Consider the following 19,325-nt stretch of genomic DNA (forward strand, 5'->3'; position numbering starts at 1 on the left):
TAACTATGAGTTCAGACATAGTTGTGGTTCATTAGTTATCAACGTATTTGTCATAGTAAAATACTAGCTAACGCTAGATAGGGTTAGCTAGTAGATTAAGGTTTTAATCGTCAAACTAACGAACAGTTTATTGAAATATTCAGAGCTAGCTAACGGTTACCTCTGAGACATGTGCATGATATTCTCATGTTTTACGAACGTCGTGTTTTGGGAGTAACGTTACTCAGTATCACTCGACGGTAAGTCTAACGTTAGTACTTCTTTATTATTTAGAGAAACGTTAAGCAACGAGATCTTCTGAAGCTAGAAATTGGCTGGTGTTAATAATGTAGCTAACGTTAGATACGTTATAACTTCAAAATGTTTATCTTCATCAATCAAAAGATATCTGTATTTATCGTTGATTAATAAAATCCTTTGACTCCAGTTCCTGTGCCAATTCGGGCGGCAGGACCTGACTAAACAGAATAATCCACCATTATTGGACGAGGATTTGAGCCATCTAAATACAATGAATATTGATTAGCGAATAGCCAATTCATGAGCACAGGGGCGTGGTGTCGCGTGTCTCCACACGTGTAAACATTTAAAGGTGTCGACAAACTGCGGTGGGTATTTGTTTGGATGTTCACCGAGGCAGAACGCTAGCATCTGCAGCTCTGTTCTGGTGTAGCTGGGCACGAAAACGGTCGTTTCCTGAGTCTTGTCTTTGCTGTGTTAATAACTGTTATTTGTGAGATATGCATTTGAAGGAGGTTTTCGGCCTTTGAACTGTGTCCTTTCTCCTCATCAAACACAGGCTAACATGCTCCCGGAGGCTTACGGGTGCGTTGTGGCGAACAGGTATGGGGATCTCCTGGATGAAGAGGCCGACCCCTTCGACTTGATCAGCAAAGTGGAACAGGAGAAGAAGAAGAAAAAGAAGCAAGATGGCAAACAGAAGAAAGCTGGTCAGAAGGAATCTCAGAAGGACAGACGCCTTCCCTTTGCGGAAGTTCAAGACCCGGCTCCAGGTCAGCTAACCTGCTTGCCTGCACGATCGTTAACACACAACATCCGAAACATTCTGCTAGTATTTCTGGATTGGATAGCCCAGGCTTTGCTAAGGCTTTGCCAGCTGCTGCTGCTGCAGTCAGCTAGGCTGCTGAGCACATGTGTATGCTGTCACGGTTTCCACCCATTATCTGACTTTATCCCAATTTTATAGCGCATTCAAATATGCATTTAACTGCATTATGTTATTCCTGTCATGAGAACCAGCCATCTAATGATCCAGGAAAAAGTGTTTTAAAAAAGTTTAGTGAAGTGTAGTTATTCAATTTTTTTTGCATCATTGGTTTGATGTTTACATTATTTCATTTGTGTTGGATGAAGGTTACTTGCTTGTTTATCTATGTGTATCGTATCCGTCCCTATCAGTTAAACCGCAAATAAATTGGGATTGGGAAATGTTTTTATAATCGGGGATAATGACTAACTGATACCTGGAAGATTTAAAGCAACGTTTATTAATGCTATTATGAACTATAATTTGTGGGGATTTATAGATTATTGGTTCAAACGGTACTGATGCTTGATTTTTATTTTTTTCTGACCAAGTATTTGATTATTTCATATCATTAGCAAACTCATGCAGTGAGACAACACAATTTAATATCTCACTACCTCACTTTGTTTCCTCAGTCCGTCAGCAGCAGCAGCAGCAGCAGCAGCAGCAGCCGCAGGCCCTTCCTGGACCAGTAGCTGTGAGGGGAGATGTTAGAGAGGAGGCTCATAGGGCCATAAAGACAGCTGCCTTTGGGGAGCGTTGGGCCAACAAAGAGGAGTATCCACAGGAGTTTTCCATATCCAGGTATGTATTCTCATACTAACTGAGGCTACAACTCTCCATATTGGTTTCTCTGATCTGATAAAAATGTGTCCATATTATGTCCCCTGTAAAATGTTATGTTTTACTCCCGTCAACCACAAATGTAGAGTTTCATACAGTTAGGGACACAATTTGAATACGCATTTCCCCAAACTAAGTAATTATTTAAAACAAGGCTGCAACTTTTGTAAGAGGAAGTGACACATTCTCCCACTTAAACAAAACGAGAAGTTCATGAGTAATAAAATGCACCGTTTTTATTTTATATTCAAAGCAGTAAGGGGTTTTGCTGCTACAGTCTTGCCTGGTCTGGTTTGACCAGTAACTTGTGATTGGTACCGTCAGCTGACATTTTAGAATTCACCATTCTCCTGTAATTGTCACTGATTAAGTAATGGAACGTAAAACCCAGTGACAAAGTCCAGAACAATACTTTGAAAAGTAGAAGCTGTTGCAGGAATAAAGTGAGTTTTATTTTGATTGGTCCCCAGGCCTTCCTATAATGCAGACTCTGACTTCCGGGGCAGAGGTGGGAACAGAGGGGGGAACAGAGGGGGGAGAGGATACTCAAGGAACTCTGACAACTTTGACCTGAGGGGCAAGAGAGGATATGATCGACAAAGCGGAACGTAAGCCTTTTTGTTCATGTAGCAGTCCATTTAAAAAGTCTTTATTTCTCTCATAATGGGTTTATTCACAATTTTTGTGCAAACATGCATGGCAGAGGTATCTCTCCTGAGGAAAAGAGGGGAGGCCGAGGACCCTGGAACTGGGGCAGTGTTGAAGATCATGCAAGGTCAGTCCAGTTTCATCAACCACATGTAAAATAACAACGGTCAGTCCTAGGCACAGTACATATGTTTTTTTTTTTTGTCCCTTAGAAGTGAGTCGATGGAGGTGATCTCTGCTGCTCCCGTCAAATCTGAGAAGCCCCAAACGCGTGCAGAGGAAGAGAATCAGAATCGGTGAGGGAAGCGTACATAAGCATCTCTTTAATCAGTCACCTAGTTCAGTCGCAGTTTAATCAGTCAACATGGGCCGTTAGGGCAGCCCCGTTATTCAATTAGGCTACTAATCGGGTGTTTTGTCTTTAGTAGACGTATGGCTGCCACATTTTTGTGGATACAATGTTGGTTATAAGTTTGCAACAATGTCAACATTTTTTATTTTGCCCTTTTTTGCAAGGATGCATTAAACGCATTGAGGTAGTGTCACACGAGATGAAAATAAAGTGGACTGACGGTCGTGGTCTATCCCCAATTTTGATAGAGCAATGGAAGAAGAGGATGGGGAAGTGCTGGTCCAGGTTGCCATGGAGATGACCCTGGACGAGTGGAAGGCCCTGCAGGAGACGAGTCGTCCCAAGGCCGAGTTTAACATCCGAAAATCTGAGAACAAGATTCCCTCCAAAGCCAAGGTCATCCACCAGTCAAAGCACACGGAGGTGAGGATGTGAAGCCCTTTATTGCATCTGTTCAGAAAACAATGCCCTGATGAAAGTGGAGCCATGTTTAGAGCCTTCTTGTCGAATACTTGAGCAGTATCGTAAAGCCTCATCTTGCAGTGACTGTAACATACAGACCTTCAGTGTAAACCAGGCAAAGGATGGAGGTCCTGAGGTTTTCTCTACTGTGATGGGCCTTTAACGATCTAAAGACCACACTGATAACATAGCAAAACACAGTAGCATCTAAAATGTGTGTTCACCTGAAATAAGTGTTTCACACAGGCCTCACTGCCTGCGCGTGTGCGTTGTGAATGCTCATCAAATCATCATGGTGTGGTGATAGTCCAATGTAACTAGTCATTGAAATAACGCATTGTTTTTGTTAATATAAATTCTTGAGTATGTGTAGATATACAAATTACTCAAGGTGTAGCATTTTGCAGTACCTCCCCACCACACTAGATGGTGCTGTGTCTAGTGTTTGAGAAGCGCTTCTCTGTCTGAGGTCCACCCACTTCACTAAACCTTGTGGAACTGAACTGGGGAAGTTATGTTATGTTGACATTACTACAGTTGCAATGTTTGTATCTGTAGAACATGTCAGACATCCAGGAAGTTGATATTCATTTAACTAAAAAAGCTCTCGAGGGTCTTTCTGTGGACAATCTCTTCATTTGTTAACAGGACAGCATTAATTTCTGGAGCCGTGTCGGCCATTATAATGAAACATTCTGGCCATTATGAAAGGCAACCTTTATGTTGGAAGAATAGCCAGTCTGTGTGGACTCTACACGTGTGACAGATGCAGCGAGGCAGCCGTCACATGCAGTGTGAACTGGGCGTTGGAACATATTTAGTATATACCTCCAATCTTCAGAATGTGAAGGAGGGGACCGTGGAAGAAGTGGAGGATGAAGGAAACTTCCTCCGCAGGTCTGTGAATGACATCACCTCCCTTTTGGACATCAACTTCGGGAGTCTTGGCCGTCCCAGTCGCGGGGGTCGGGGAAGGGGAGCAAGAGGTGGCCCGACTAACCGCCCAGAGAGAGCCAGACCCATACTGGAGAGGGTACGTTCTTTTTATTAATGATGTATTATAATAACTGACCATTTAAACACACTGAATTATTTAGTGGTGGTGTTGGTAATTCCACCATACCAGTTATTCTAGATGGATGCTCACTTTGACATCTGTATTTCAGAGTTGTCTTATTTACTGAAGGGATTGCATTTGTTTGGGACATTCAATTAGCTCAACACATCTTTAGATAAGACTACAATCAAGCAGAATATTAGAAGCAGATTGATTTTTGTATGTTTCTAATGTCTGTTCTCCCATCAGGAGGAGGATCTGGCTCCAAACCCAGACGACCCAGAAGACTTCCCAGCACTATCGGCAGGAAGATAACTGAATTCACTTCATTGTTGACCTCCTGTGGGGAAAATAGGTTGCACTTGACAGTTCAAGTTTCTGCTTGAGGTTTGGGTTTTATTGTACTTATTTTGTTCTGGTGCACTAAAGACACTGTTCTACATTTGACTCCTGGAGAATAAATGCTTTTGCAAGTATATCGTTGAGCTTTTTATTGTGGGACTATTTGAACAGAATCAGAAGTTGGGTATATGGACCTGTGTTGTCTTTTCAACTAGTAGGCAATGATGTAACTGTACTCAAGTGTTTGACTTAGTATACAAACAAATGGTATAGTTTAAAGAACTTCTTCACATGCTCGTGTGATCAGGAAAAAAAACAAAGTCATCTTGAAATTTGAATGCATTTATTGCATGGTACAAGGACCAAGGGCCAGAGAAATACTTGGGAGTACATTATTTATAAAGTCTGATTCTATGTGCTTAAAGCAAATGTCTTCAGTGGATTATGAACACAAGTTAGACAAAGCCCCATTAGGACCATTGATGTATTACACAGCATGATTCAAACATAGTACAAAATATTAAAAAAATACAAACTGAGTATATCAAATGTTGACATATTTACAGTCTTGTAATACAGTAGCTGAAGAGCTTCACAAGTGATTGCATGCCAGATAATGAGAGCAACATGAGCACAGTTCTGTATTCTGGGATGGACTTTGTTTTCACTACATCATGGAGGGCCACGTTCTGCTTACCTCCTGGCTAAATCCATAACCCCCCGCCCCCGCTTTAAGAACCAGAATATCTGCAGCACAGTGCTCATTTTGGAAGATATGTGGGATTCACATGTTTGCTACTGCATGCTTCAATAAGAAGGAACAACCAGGCAACGATTAAAACTATCGGTATGTTTCATGATGCTTTGTTAAAAGTATAAAAACCAAAAGTGCCTTACGGGTAAAATAAACTTGTAATCAAAATCTATAAAATGATTTATGCGTTACATCAAGTTGGTTAAAGTTTGTTCCAAACTTAAATGTGAACGAGTAGTACGGTTATATAGAAGTTGGGTTCCATGTAAAGTTCCTCGGGATTTCCAGATTCACCGAAGTAGAGGAGCTCTAGCTTTGGGTATGGAGTGACTATGAAGGAAGGAAGGAAAAAAAAAGTCAGCATCTAGTTACATTAAATCTGTCCTCAATTTTTCTGCTCATGAACCAGACATTTTAAAAGAGTAAGTAACAGAAAATGAAGAGGAGATAGATACCATAGCCTAGAAAATCGATTTGATTGCAAAGAGCTGCGAGCTTTACGTCCTCTGGAGACGGTGCGTCTGTTGCGTGTAAGAAAGAAAAGAGAAATGAGAAACACGACGGATTAGAAACCAGCGACGGATGCAGACATGATCTACAGAGACAGGAAGCACCGTGAGCAGCAGAGTCCAGAGAAGCTATAGCCAGTCGGAGTGGGAAACCTGCTCTTAGAGAACATGAGAGGAAAGAAGCATCGGGGACCTGAGAGCGGTACATAAGCAGGGTCAGACTAAACGTTAGTCCTGCACAATGTCAGGATATATATATGTATTATATATATAATGTTAGTACAACAGCTGAGGAAAGAAGTGGCTGGGTTGCACCATCGTGGTCATTTGTTTTGTCTGATAATTATGTAGCCATGGCAAGAATAAAACTTCAACTAAATGACAGTCCAAAAAACTATAATAATAGCAATAATTATTAGTTTACGTGTTATTTCAGGATTTATGCTGGCAGACTAATTTTGACTTATCTTTCTTCAAGGAACACCCCAGACACGTGAGACAGCTGCACTGTCACATCAAAATGGTTTAAAGTGAGATCGACATTGAATCCTGCTAATCTCTAACGGAGTAAAACATCTGATTGACAAGTGGATGAACCACAACTAGATGTTTAAAACATTGACTCCTTGTTGATGTGTCCCAGCCTAAGAACATCGAGTGATTAGGAGCATTAAGAGGAGAAAGAGGGAGAGTGTGGAGCTGCTGAATTTACACAGCCACTGAACGACATGATCTGAGCATCTGTCCAAAACTGGCGGGAAACCAAATTGAACACAACTTCCCCCCTCGTTTGGACAGCGTAGAGAACATGTCTTCGTAGAAAAAGGTGAAGACCAACGACTGTTTGTGGCTCGCAGTGGGTTTTGGAGGGAGCTTGCCTGCAGGTGGACCTGTGCCATGTTTAAGTTGATGAGAGTGCCCGTGTTGGCTGCGGCGCTGGCTGCGTCTCTACGGCTGCCACACGGCTCCCAACACATTGGGTCCCTGTCGCCGGCCACTACATGCAAGTTGCCTAGAGACCTGACCAGTCTGGTGTGGCACAGGGAGCTGGCAGAGAGAAGGGAAGCCGTTAATTCACTCCACGAGGACCCACGAGTGGCTATAGCCTCTTGGTTGCTTTTAAACTGCGCGTCAAGTTCATCAAAACAGGATTCATTCATTTATCTTTAAGCAGAAAAAGAAAAAGTCATGGTTTTATTTCTTGCGCTGCTCCCTGATCATACATCTGGTCTATCATGGAGTAAAAAGCGTACTGGGCGTCACACATTGACACTGACCTTCCTTCTACCCCGTTGGCTGGCAGCGAGGTTCTGGTCCTCTTCCTGCTGTCTGATTGGTCGGACAGAGCCAAGGGGTTGACGCTGGCCTGCAATATGACCCTGCTGCAGAGGAGACAGAATGTCATGAATCTCCGAGTTGTTTGTCAGAGCGTAGTTATGCCTGGTGTGTGTGTGTGTGTGTCTGTACGCTGCAAACTTTACCTGAGGGACTGTGATGACGACCTGGTGTGAATCTTATTCTCTTCTTGTCTGCGGGAAAAGAAAGTTACAAGAGAGTAAAAAGTTGATCTATTGAGACGTCCGAGAACAAAAAGGTGACAGGACAGAGGGGTCAAAGACTGGATAGAGGTGGGCAGGAAGGTTTTAATAATCTTAATCGTGTTAGATCTTTCCTGCAGCTTCAACAGCCAGGTAGGATTAGTAAAGCAGAGTAGTACCAGAAGAAGACGGGGGGGGGCTAAACAACTTAAGAGGAACTTGATCTTCCTTTTCACTAAGCGATCATGTTCAACAAGAACGCTTAAATGTCTTTTAACAGTCCAGTCAACACAATAACCAGCAAAGCAGGATGTTTACAAATGACAGGATGATGGAAACGGATTATGTACAGAAAATGGTGACAAAGACGAGACAGGAGCCTCTGATGTTTTAGATTTAGAAAGACTGGCTCTGCTGATCAGCTTTAAGTTTACTGTACTTGCAGAAAGAATAAAGAATAACAGGATGATTTTATACAAATTTCTTATTGGGGTTGGGAATTTTTAAAAACAGGAAAAAAAGAGACTGGGGGGCTCACTTACAGCATTCTCAGTTAGAGCTCCAGAAACGGGGGCACGACAGGTTTTTGGGGGGCTGACGGGCGGCAGAGCTCATTGAAATCCTAACCCGTCTATACAGAAATGCAGGATGGAAGAAGGGAAGCCATACACAATCCACCACAGGGCAAGGCTACACAGGGAGGAGAGCAGCATGGCTACCAGCCATCTGAAAGGAGGACAAATCCAACAACAAGAGCAAACGGAAATAAAATAAAGAAAAAAGGTGGGGAATAAAAAGGAAGGAGAGACAAGAGACGTCCGGGCAGGACACAAAGCCTCTGATGTTGTGCGTTTCCACTGGGACTGGATCAGAAGGAGCAGCTCTCACAGAGCCTCGCATCAGTCAGCAAGTCTCTGTTCTTCACGCGTTCTCACGCGTCAGCGCGTTGTGCTTAGAACTCGACCCATGTGGGAATTTTTGAAGTAGATCTCGATATTAGAGGAGGACAGAAAAGCTAATAATACGCCGAGTGATGTTTAGGTTTAAAAAAAAAAAGTTAATATTTTGGACAATGATGGTAATTTAGTCGTTTAAAAGTTAGGACAAATATATAGTATGTAGGGCAGCAGGGTATTTTATAGTTAATACTAACAGAAGATAAAAGATAACATTACATTGTTCCTACTTAAATCACAATTAACCAAATTAAACAAATAATTCAATTATTATTATTATCCCCCGATATGGGAGAGAAAAAAGTAAATTGTATTTTAAATAAATGTTATGTAATCTCTAAATCTAAAAAAATCGGCAGCATATAAAAACATATTGACAGCAATTTCTGCCAAATATACTACCGATAGGTTCTATATGTGATGAGCAAACAGTGATTGATGCCAGCCTGTCAACACATCGGTCGAGCTCTAATACTTGGCGCAAAAGAACATGTTTAAAAATGATCAAATTTGTATTCATTCTTTATCGAATTTGTAATTCTGTTCCACGCAAACGGACGATATGAGAAGAAGCTGAAGAAGCACACAGAGCTCAGGTGCTATGTGTACACTGATCCAGTCACAAAAGCAATGGAAAACAGAAACAACAGGCAATTGACAATGAACCCGGCCCAACATTAATTACATGTTAGACACAAACATAGATCGAACACAGAGGCATGTCCATGCGTGCATGTCCAAGGGCTTCATGCCTGTTGCCATGCGTGAAAACGGCAGAGAACATTTTCAGAAAATCATCGTTCTAATCGTCTCTGGAACTCAACATGCAACGTCAGTGTTACGTAATAAAAACAGACAGATGGTGAACTTCAGCTGGAAGTTAGAAGCCCCGCTAAGGCACGAGTGCCAACAAATCTCCCCTCTGCCTGAACTCTCTCCCGAGAACGGGTAAACCCCCGTTTTCATCCCACTACCTCCACTGAAGCTCACATATGATGCTTAATACAATCCTTTGTATTAGAATGACATTTAAAGCCGCTAATTAAACTCCTTAAAAACACCTAAAGCGGAGATCATTCTAACACCAAAGTGGTAATTTCCCCAAAAACGCCTACAGCGTTGGTTGAGCAGGAACAATGAGGTAGTAACTCCTGCGGATCAGAAGGAGGACCAGGTTTCCCTTCCTAACCCTTGTTCCCGGGACGTGCCATGTCAGTAGTGCAAGCAGAGCACTAAAACATTTCATTCAACTAATCCAGATCTGACGTGAAACCGTGATTAGTTGAATAATCGGTGCCGTTGTTAACAAGTACAGCAGCTTGGCTGTGACTCAGGGGATATCTGGGATGTAAGCCTCGATATCAAAAGCAGATCAGCTCAGTCTGTCCACGAGAGGACGACGATGTCGGCCGTGTAAATGCAACGCATCCACTAAGTGCATATCCGCTTCAAACCATAGTCATCCAGAAAAAGACAGAAAAGAAAGAAAACAACTTCAAAAAGTCAGCCATACCATTTCTACAAAAAGAGGTTGTCAGTTAAAAAGGAAGTGGTGTGCACTTACCTCTGTCATACAAAACCTCACATCCTCTCTCTCTGATTTTCCTCTCCCCCACTGTCTCTCTCTCTCTCTCTCTCCCTCTCTCTCTCTCTGCCCCTCTCGGCTATCTTTTGAACGGCAGGCAGCACATCGGCCACACCATGCCCATGAGGCTGCTGCAGAACACTACCACCTGCCTGACATGGGACAACAAAAGCCAGAGCCACATGGGTATATTCAGCCGCCCTCAGACAACCTTCCACGGCTTGATTTATACGGGCACGAACGATGTGGACTTAATTCGGATAGGGAGCAAAAAAATAAACTATTAGGGTTCTTCCTGTTCAGATAACTGTAGAGGGGGGGGGTGGCTAGCATTAGCACTTAGCTGCTCCTGTTGGGCCGCAATGCTTTCATTAGAGCTGGCTAGTCACATGTTACAGTCTGTCCAGCTGTCTTATGCTTTTTCTGTTCATGTATCTGTGCAGCAACGATTAGATCAAGTATGGAGCTTCAGTATGAAGTGTGTTGCACCAGTGATTTTTAAATTTGCTTAAAAAAAGAAAGAAAAAAATGCAAATCATAATTTGTCTCGCGGACATTGGGACATGATAAAATAGCAACTAGCAAGCTCCACGTTGATTTGGCCTTCGTATTTGTTTTCCCTCAACCCTGAGATTTTTTTTTTAAAGATTATGATCAAAGAAAATGTACAGACTCCCAATCCTGCAGTAAAACTAATCCGCGGATTACATATTTAACTTCCACATCTTTTGTGCCTTTCTAAATCCAGACCTCAACGAAAAAAAGAAAATGCTGGAAGATTGCGTATCAGATAACTCCAATCCAGTCCTCCAAACAACTTTAACAATCACTACTTGTTTGTCCCACTACTTCCTCGACTTTTATGAAAATGGGATGAGTTATATCACACTTGATCTGCATGTGATGACATGTATTAAAAAGAACCAGGGGGACACAAAGACAGAGTTATTGAAATATTACGGGGATACTGCCTGGTTCCTAAACGTATAGATAAATAAAAGGTGTCATGACAGATTGGCCGTGCCTGAAACCTGACCCCAGAAGAACAGCTGAGTAAACACTGAGGAAATGAGAAAGCTCATCAGACGAAACAACAAACACAACTTCCTCGTCTTTATGAAATCATAAGCTACTTATGATTTGAAACACTGTATAATAGATCCAAGAGACTGACGAGTACTACATCGCGTCGGCACGATGAGACTCGCCCGGCTACTTACGATAGTGAACCCGAGGACGTTCTGGCCTGCCTCTTGCTCTTCAGGGCTCGCAGTTTATCACCCTGCGTGAGGCCGTTTCTCTCCTCATCGTCGTCGTACTGGAGAAACAAAGAGACGGCTATGAATAGACCAAGTGGTGTGTCCTTGTGTTTTCTGCTTACTTTCCAAAAAAAATCCTGCCGCAAAGTCGGTACACCTGAAAGAGAGAAGAGAGCACCTTCTCGAAAACTCACCCGGTCCGTTTCGTCTTTGTTGGACGGCCGGTTCTTGTTGCTCCCGTTGATGGTGATGTCATCCACTCCGGACAGGATCCTGGTGACGGCCACCTTGCCGTTCTCGCGTTCGTTTTGCACCTTCTCCCGGAAAACGTCTCCCTCTGCCCACAGACTGTTCTGCTTGCTGGTGGAGAAACATTTCAACAAAAAGGGCAAAATGAACAACTTTTCTTGCCAAACCGCCGCCGCCATTGTTATTAAGATCCCTCAGGACATTCTCACAGGTTTGAAGAGGGAGCGGTTGCTTCACTTGGGAAAATGTTTCGCACATATTTCCCTGCACCAATCAGAGTTGAGCAACATTTGAGTTGAAATGCGCTTACCGTTGTGGCATTGACCGTTTCTGCTGCCAGCACCGTCAATCAAGTCTTGATAAATAATACCACCGGATGTTATGTTCTGAACTTTAACTCTGGCTGTTGCTTATTTAGTCATGGATATTTAATATTAAGGACAAACAAATACGATTTTAAATCAGTGAACACCCACTCTTCAACAAAGTTCTGCTGAGGCCCAATGATGGACCCGGGTCTGCAGATCCGTATCCAGGCAATGGCCTCTGCAGCACTCAGGCAGTAATGTTTCATCATATAGCAGCCAATCAGAGTGCCAGTCCTCCCCAGACCAGCTGGAAGAAAAAGAAAAAGTTTCACGGCGTTAGACTCGAAGCGTCTTGCACCATCTACGAATCGGCCAGAATAGTTTGATCAACGACTACCGTGCGCTGTGAACGTGGGTTGGAGTTCTGACCTTTGCAGTGGACGGCGATGGCTCCTTCTGCGTTCTCGCAGATGTTGAGGAACTTCCTAACGATGGAGTCGTTCGGCGTACTCCCGTCCACGAAGAACAGATCGTGGTGCTCAAAGCCGGATTCTGTGAACCGCCTGGCATCGTACATCTTCTTGTTGAGTCTGATGACGGTCGTGATGTTGTGATTCCTGAAGTACGGGATGTAGGCCTCGGGAGCGTGCAAAGGGTACCCTGAGGCAAGAGGGGAGCAAAAGGGCGTTAAAAACAAGATCAGACAGGTTCATTAAAAAGCTCCATTTGAAGACTGAAGCTTCACTTACCATTCTCTATTTTGCTCTTTGGATGAGGCCCACTGAACGCTAGGAACTTTCCTGGAATGATCCAGTTCAAGTCTCCGTTCTCTGCTCTCTCGTAGTGCTCGTATTCTTCCACGTCAAAGTTGGAGAAGTCGAGCCAGCCGTACTGCAGAGCCTGGCAGACGGAGGAGAGGGAGTTAATTTCATCAGGGGCACGACACAGCAGGAAAGAGGAGTCAACAAATCCTAAAAGGACGTACCTTGTGAACCCCGCGAAGGCAATCTAGGATGTTCAGATTGTACATGCAGGTTCCGAATGAAGCGTCTCTGAAACATAAAATAAACCGACCGTCTTTATCAGCACAGCGGACTGGGGATCTGTATTTACTGCGATGTACTTCTCTGGGAAGAAAACAATCTGGTGTTTCACATAGCCGTTCTTATAGGAAATAGGAATACCAAGTTAAATGTGAAATATATACGATAACAGTGAAATGTTACCTGAATGGGATATATGTTGAATTCCGCGACACCAGCAGACTGTGGGCCACTTCTGGCATCATGTTTAGATGCATTACCTTTAAATACAAGTGTACAGTCAGCAGGTGCCTCTCGCATTACACGGCGACATACTTTCACAAGCTACGTGTAACACGTGCGTTCGAGCGCCGCTTACCGCATACGAGCCGATTAGGTAGGCGGCGTTGGCTTGTTTCTTCTGGTCTCCACAGGTATAAAATATGATCTTCTTCCTCGAGAGCGTAATGGACTGTGCAGAGACATTCAGAGCAACAGTGTGAACCGACGCGTGATCAATTATTTGACTTTATTATTCATATAAAGACACAAGTTGACTTCACCCAGGGACATTAGGGCTATCAATTGAACTGTACTGCAGGTATAAATAGATATTGATTGACCTGGGCTTTGACTCCCACTGTCTCTTGCAGGAAGGACAATTAGGAGCAGCGGTTTACTTTACCGTGAGCTTCTTTGTCAGCTTGCAGCAGAAGCGATAAAACATGGCCAGGTTAAGGGGACCGAAGTCCGCATAGAAGCTGAGAGAGAGAGAGAGAGAGAGAGAGAGAGAGAGAGAGAGAGAGAGGGGAGAAAGAGAGAGAGGGAGAAAGAGAGAAGAGTGTGTCAGAGTGGCTATTTATGCAGCCAGCTACGGTCTCTGGGGATGTTTCACTAGATAGAATCAGCTACCTCGGGCTGAAACGGTAAAATATGACAGAGTAAAGACTATATTTGGAAGCATTTGATGCTAGACTGTGTCATTCATACCGGGACAAAAAAAATATGCAAAGACTAGATGTCTTTTTTTGTACCACTGGCAAAAAACCGAAAAGGTCAGTCACGTTCTGTCCTGACGCCAAATCAACAAAAACAATGTTCTGAGGAATAGGTTGCTTTTATTTGCCTTTACTTTTGAATGCTATTGTGGATTTTTTTCCCCAATAACAGGAAAAAAGTGCCATTTCCTTTTAATCTAAATTAGTGCACAAAAGCACTTCGATCTTATAGTTTATCAATACTGGAAAAACTAACCTGCGTGTGATGATTAACTTTCACAGTCAAAGCTGCACTCACAGAATGGCATTGTTGGCCCATTTAAGTGTTGCGCACAGAGCAGTAGGTCAAAGGTCAGGGGGCTCAAAGCACAGAGACCCTGTTCAAAAAGCCAAGATGCGACGTGAATGAAAACTTACTTCTCGTACGCCAGCTCCTCATCTATGCAGAAACAGTGTCGTTCGGCTGTGCTCTTGATCTTTTGCTTCAGTATGGCGAAATACAGTTGATCTGGAGGAAGAGGAGGAAGGGAGGGCGGGCAACATAAAGAGGCAGTTAACTTGCTTTTGTCGTGCATACGAACTTCTGTCCTCTCTCTCAATTTCGCCCATAACCAGCTCCTCTTTGTCTACAACTGACGCTGCTTCTCTAACGTATATTCTTGCAACTACTTACCCTTGATAAACTCAACACATCTCGACGAAACATCGTCCGCGGTCATCTTGCTCACGGTTCTGAACATGACTGTTTTGCAGTGAAACGTACGACGTTGATTTTCTTCACGGGCACTTGCGCATACTGAGTAAAACTTCAACTGATATTGCGCAAGACGTATTTAAAAAGTATTATAATGTGATAAGTTAAAAAAGTTAAAAGTAAAATGTTTTCCACCTGATTTAACTCTCCGGGACAAGAAAGTTACCAGGCGAAGAGGGAAGGAGAGTTTTGTGCAAGTGCGCACTCTGCTAAAAAATGACCTCCGCCCGACTCCTCCCCTACGGTGTTCCGCGGGACGCTATTGGCTACTACTGATCCGGGACGATACGTGATTGGACGAACGTCCTGTCAGTCGCGCTCCGCCGCGCCCGTTTCAGTTTAAAGTTATTCACATGAGACACATGATAGGCCCCGGGAACGTTGCCCAAGCGGTTGCTAGGGCGATCCCTCGGCCAATCAAATGAGTGATTTAAATAAGAACCGCCCTTCCTCAGATTTGAGCTGCGCAAGGATGTTCAACTACCAGGAAAACGCCATGAAATATATAAAAATCTGTGTTGGACGTCGCTGACAGTGGGCTGACTATGACATTTAAGGCACGGATACACCATTCCATCTCCATACTCAGTCTATTAAAAAGATGGTGCAGACAAAGTCAAGTTATGGTGCAATTTATTGCTCTAAAATACAAGACCGAACCGCTGATTGTGTATTTTGTGCACATACTGCCAAAACGAGGCAACCCCGCTGCATTCACTATAAAGAGACATAGGGTGTCGCCATATTAGGTCAAAAGCTGGGGGGAAAAAATCCCCAAAATGATTTCACACACCCTGGTCATTTATAACGCAAGGCCGTGAATGCGCAGCCTGCTGCGTGCGTCCCCGCATAACCTGCCAACTGAGTTTAAAGTTCGCAGGGTTCATCCTGCAGACCCTGTGAAGCCCTACCTGTTATCTCAGTGTAAATATTAGAGTTTGGCTCCGCCTCTGAGCTGCTGTGAGCTGCGCAGCGCTTTTTCCTCGACTCGGCTCTTCTCCTCTCGCTCTTGCGCTTCATGCTGTCTTCAGGTCTGCACGGTGGACATTCCCGAGCAGCTGCAACAGACCCCCGTCGCTTCGCAGTGCGGCGGCGTATCCGTGTTTTGCTGCTGTGTTAATATAGCATGGTCTGGATGATCTGGAACTGCGTGCGTTTGCGAGTGTTGTGTGTGTGTCAACCGAGGTCTCGTCGTCTGCTCCGGGCTCTCCGGTGGCGGTGACGTCTGTGAGCAGGGGCAGGTTTCTCCTCTCTGAAATCCACTGCATGTTGACGTATCAGGATTAGGAGTCCAGCGCCCACCCTCCACTCGTCGATCTGCAGCCGCTGTAACGTGGGGAATGTAGTCCCAGTGTGTGCCATTTTTTTTTTGGGATATGACTGCGCAATTACCATGCATTTCAGAGTAGAGCATGACACAAGAAAAAAATGCAGCCAAGAAATAGTAATTCAACTTTAATTGCAATCTCATGAACACTGTGTATAGGAGGGAAAGTTGGTATACAAATAAGACTGTGATAAGGCCAATCACTTACATCAGTGCACCAGTATTTTCTACGTGTTCATCCACGCAACCCTCTCACTACAACATAAGACATAGTAATATAGCTCTGATGGAAAAGATAGAAAATGTGTTAAATAGTAGGCTAATGCATTCATATCCCCTTTACACACTCAACCATACACCACTCACCACAGGCACGATCAAGGGAAACTTACAAGCTTTTCTTCACCAAATCTCTTTTCCAGAGCTTTCAAATTCATCAACCTATGAGATGTGAATGGAAGCTCTGAGGGAGATAAAGCTAGTAAGGAGACCTTGAGTTCAGGTCAGGAATGAACTTTCACACTCTGTTTGTTACATATCCAAGATTTTTGTTATAGAGAATGATGTTGCCTAAACTCTTTCTGTTAACTGAACCAGCAACTTGTGTGCATCATTCCTGCATTAGTGTGACGACGACAGCGACGTGGGACGAAGCAGGCTTTCAGGCAGTCCAGCTGGCTACACATGGAGGATCTTCGGCTTATCGCTGAAGTCCGGAGTCTGTTGAACTCCGGCGAGCTGCAGGAGCCAGTCGATGGGCATGTGGTCCAGGCGGTTCATGTCGAAATGGGAAAAATGAACTTGGGGGCCTGCGGAGAGAGGACAAGAGTGAGGGAGGAAAAGAGAAAGATACAAGGAAGCAGAGAGAGAGAGAGAGAGAGAGAGAGAGAGAGAGAGAGAGAGAGAGAGAGAGAGGAAAGATTACCTGGTCCTGCAATGATGGCTCCACCTTGTTGATGCATGTCGCCCTGGAAGTCGAATGCAGGGCTAGTCATGGCCCTCCATATACTCTTCAGTTGTCCCATAAAGATACCAGACTTCACATGGGGGCTAGGGTGGGCTATGTAGATAAAACACACACACACACACATGGATTAAACTCTTCACCGTTACAGAATATGCTGGGGTTACATGCCCACATGCTGTTATTGCATACCCGAGTCTGTATATGTCTCCTCTCTCTTCATCCCAAGCTTTTGATAAATGCACCTCTCCGGGTCCACGTATATTTCATGAGGATACCCCGTCAGCGAGCAGAATGGCTGCAGAGATTGAAAATCTGGATTTTGTACAGAAACAAATGTGGCAGACTGAAATGATGCACAACAATCCCTTCATGAATTACCTCTATGTGATGATGAGCAGACTGACCAATCACAACCAGTCCAATGTCAGCATCCTGCAACGGCCGCACATTACATTTTGGGAGTTTCCAGAATCAATAACCCAAGATTTTATAAATACCCAAACTATCTTCCCGTAACAATTTGCAAGCCAAATGTGCAACTGACCGACGGGTCAGGACTCACCTCCAGTGCTTCTCCAGGTATTTTGCTCAAATCCTCCACATATTCTTTACAGCTGTAGCACAAGAAGTTCTGCAGGGACGTAGAGCAATGGGTCAAAAGGGTTATAGAGAAACGAGATATTACTTTTTAAAAACCCTCATCTAGCACCTATATGTGTCAAGCCCTCTGTGTTCACCTATGGCCATGATCTCTTCATTGCCATCAATAGCAGGGGATCTGTTGGGGCATCTGTCCAGCAAGGCTGATGCTCACCTGTTGCCCACACTGTGATGCCTTTATGAGGCTCAATAACTCAAACCTCTCGAGATGTTTACTTCGGGCAGTCTAACCTGTGAGTCACCAGCAAGGTTAAGCCAAACAAAGTTTTTTTTTTTTCCCCTACCCGCACGAAAATTATGACCGATTTCCTGTCTTGATATAATTTCTTGAACGGAACAGGGACTCCATGCCGGTCGTAAATCAAACAATCTTCGACGTCTTCAAGACGATAATCGACAGATGGGGTCCCGATCTCCTGGTTTTCTTTAGATACTTGTCGAGTTATTGGTGAAACGGCTTCAGCCATTTCTTTTTTTTTTTCACCCGAGGCTTCCCGAATTCACATTGCTATTTTGGGAGTTGCCGTTCAGCCTTGAAGAGCTGGTGGTGGCTGCAAAGTTACACGCCCATAAACTGTGTGTGTGTGTGAGAGAGAGAGAGAGAGAGAGAGGACTGAAAATGTCATTTAAATTGAATAGCAAAGTAATGATTTTGAAAGGGATATTTAACAATAGTAATAGCCTAATAATTAATAATGCTACTGTTTATTATTTTATTCAATGACATGAACTGACTTGCAGATTATTTCCTGAGATGTGTGCATCGCATGCTAAGACACTGTGTCAGTTGTGCACATAGTATATCGAAGCATTGAAGGGATAGTCCAGTGATTTAGTATTGTGCGAACATAAAGTTGCGGAACTCAAAAGAGACAAATGAAGATATCCTGATTTTTATTCCCTAGTATGGGTCGAGCTCCCAAAACACTAGACTCTGCCTTTCCCATAATGCAACTCTTCATCATCATCTTCCATTAGATCCCCTGCCTCCACACTCCACTTTGTAATGCACAAGGTCATTTAAGCAACTGTTGTAGATGATTGTAGAGCATTTCCAGTGTCGAATATTTAGGTATTGTAAATATGTCTATTGGAATGTAGCCCCTATAAATAATAATCATTATTAATAATTATATTAGGAGTTTGTTTTATTTATTAATAGATGTAATATAGTGCGTATGCGTACGTATTACATGTTTATATCATTATAATACTGGATTATTGCAAGTATCCATAGAGGTTTTTATTTATTTTATATATATAAACTGTTAAAACACAGTAAACATCTTGAAAACAAGAATTAAAGTCTCAATCCAGCACCAATATAACCCTGACATCGGTAGCTGCATGTGGAAATATGCACCATGTACCGACATTATCATACCAGTTGATATAATAAGGGTATTAAAACCAAATATAAATACAGGGCCCCTAAAACAGATGAAAAAAGAGCAGCTTTATACTGCTACTTTCGGCTTCACTTCTCCTAACAAGGCCTTTTACAGCGGGCAGGTTCATCCAGCCACCGTGACGAATTATGAACTGGCCTCGTCGGCTTCCTTCCCGCTGCCCTCTCGGTGCGGAAGTGTTGTCCTCCAGAGCAGCAGCAGCAGCAGAGCCAGAGCTGCCACTGTTTGGGTAAACACTACGCTAGTTCAGTAGCAGGGTTTCTCGCTTCCGTGTCTCT

At 43.5% G+C, this 19,325-nt stretch overlaps 3 protein-coding genes across 5 annotated transcripts; 1 reads left to right on the forward strand and 2 right to left on the reverse strand.

Moving 5' to 3' along the window:
• Nucleotides 1-805: 805 nt before the first annotated feature.
• LOC306696950 (intracellular hyaluronan-binding protein 4-like) lies at nt 806-4,725 on the forward strand (the record flags this gene model as incomplete). The annotated part of the gene is made up of 8 exons (XM_079160679.1): nt 806-1,013; nt 1,684-1,852; nt 2,362-2,499; nt 2,595-2,666; nt 2,752-2,835; nt 3,140-3,314; nt 4,195-4,386; nt 4,660-4,725. 8 exons carry the CDS (start codon nt 806-808, stop codon nt 4,723-4,725), a joined length of 1,104 nt encoding a protein of 367 aa, XP_079016805.1.
• A 353-nt stretch (nt 4,726-5,078) lies between these two features.
• On the reverse strand, nt 5,079-15,897 carry cdc14b (cell division cycle 14B). Of its 3 annotated transcripts, none has more exons than XM_079161135.1 (15): nt 15,596-15,897; nt 14,348-14,438; nt 13,618-13,693; nt 13,312-13,404; nt 13,137-13,213; nt 12,896-12,962; nt 12,660-12,810; nt 12,340-12,570; nt 12,079-12,217; nt 11,548-11,713; nt 11,315-11,412; nt 7,497-7,544; nt 7,293-7,397; nt 5,962-6,027; nt 5,079-5,836 (listed from the first exon to the last, which is right to left on the reverse strand). In XM_079161135.1, exons 1-15 carry the CDS (start codon nt 15,702-15,704, stop codon nt 5,797-5,799), a joined length of 1,557 nt encoding a protein of 518 aa, XP_079017261.1. In that variant the 5' UTR covers nt 15,705-15,897; the 3' UTR covers nt 5,079-5,796. The 3 variants fall into 3 exon arrangements, with proteins under 3 accessions (XP_079017261.1, XP_079017259.1, XP_079017260.1); XM_079161133.1 differs by lacking the exon at nt 5,962-6,027 and adding an exon at nt 6,894-7,062; XM_079161134.1 differs by lacking the exons at nt 5,962-6,027; nt 15,596-15,897 and adding exons at nt 6,894-7,062; nt 14,604-14,860.
• Nucleotides 15,898-16,130: 233 nt separating this feature from the next.
• On the reverse strand, nt 16,131-18,138 carry prxl2c (peroxiredoxin like 2C). Its single transcript, XM_079161777.1, has 6 exons — nt 17,923-18,138; nt 17,541-17,609; nt 17,357-17,410; nt 17,168-17,273; nt 16,937-17,071; nt 16,131-16,820 (listed from the first exon to the last, which is right to left on the reverse strand). Exons 1-6 carry the CDS (start codon nt 18,103-18,105, stop codon nt 16,690-16,692), a joined length of 678 nt encoding a protein of 225 aa, XP_079017903.1. The 5' UTR covers nt 18,106-18,138; the 3' UTR covers nt 16,131-16,689.
• Nucleotides 18,139-19,325: the final 1,187 nt, after the last annotated feature.

This window comes from Pholis gunnellus, assembly GCF_910591455.1.
Source record: "Pholis gunnellus genome assembly, chromosome: 6".
Lineage (NCBI taxonomy): Eukaryota > Metazoa > Chordata > Actinopteri > Perciformes > Pholidae > Pholis > Pholis gunnellus.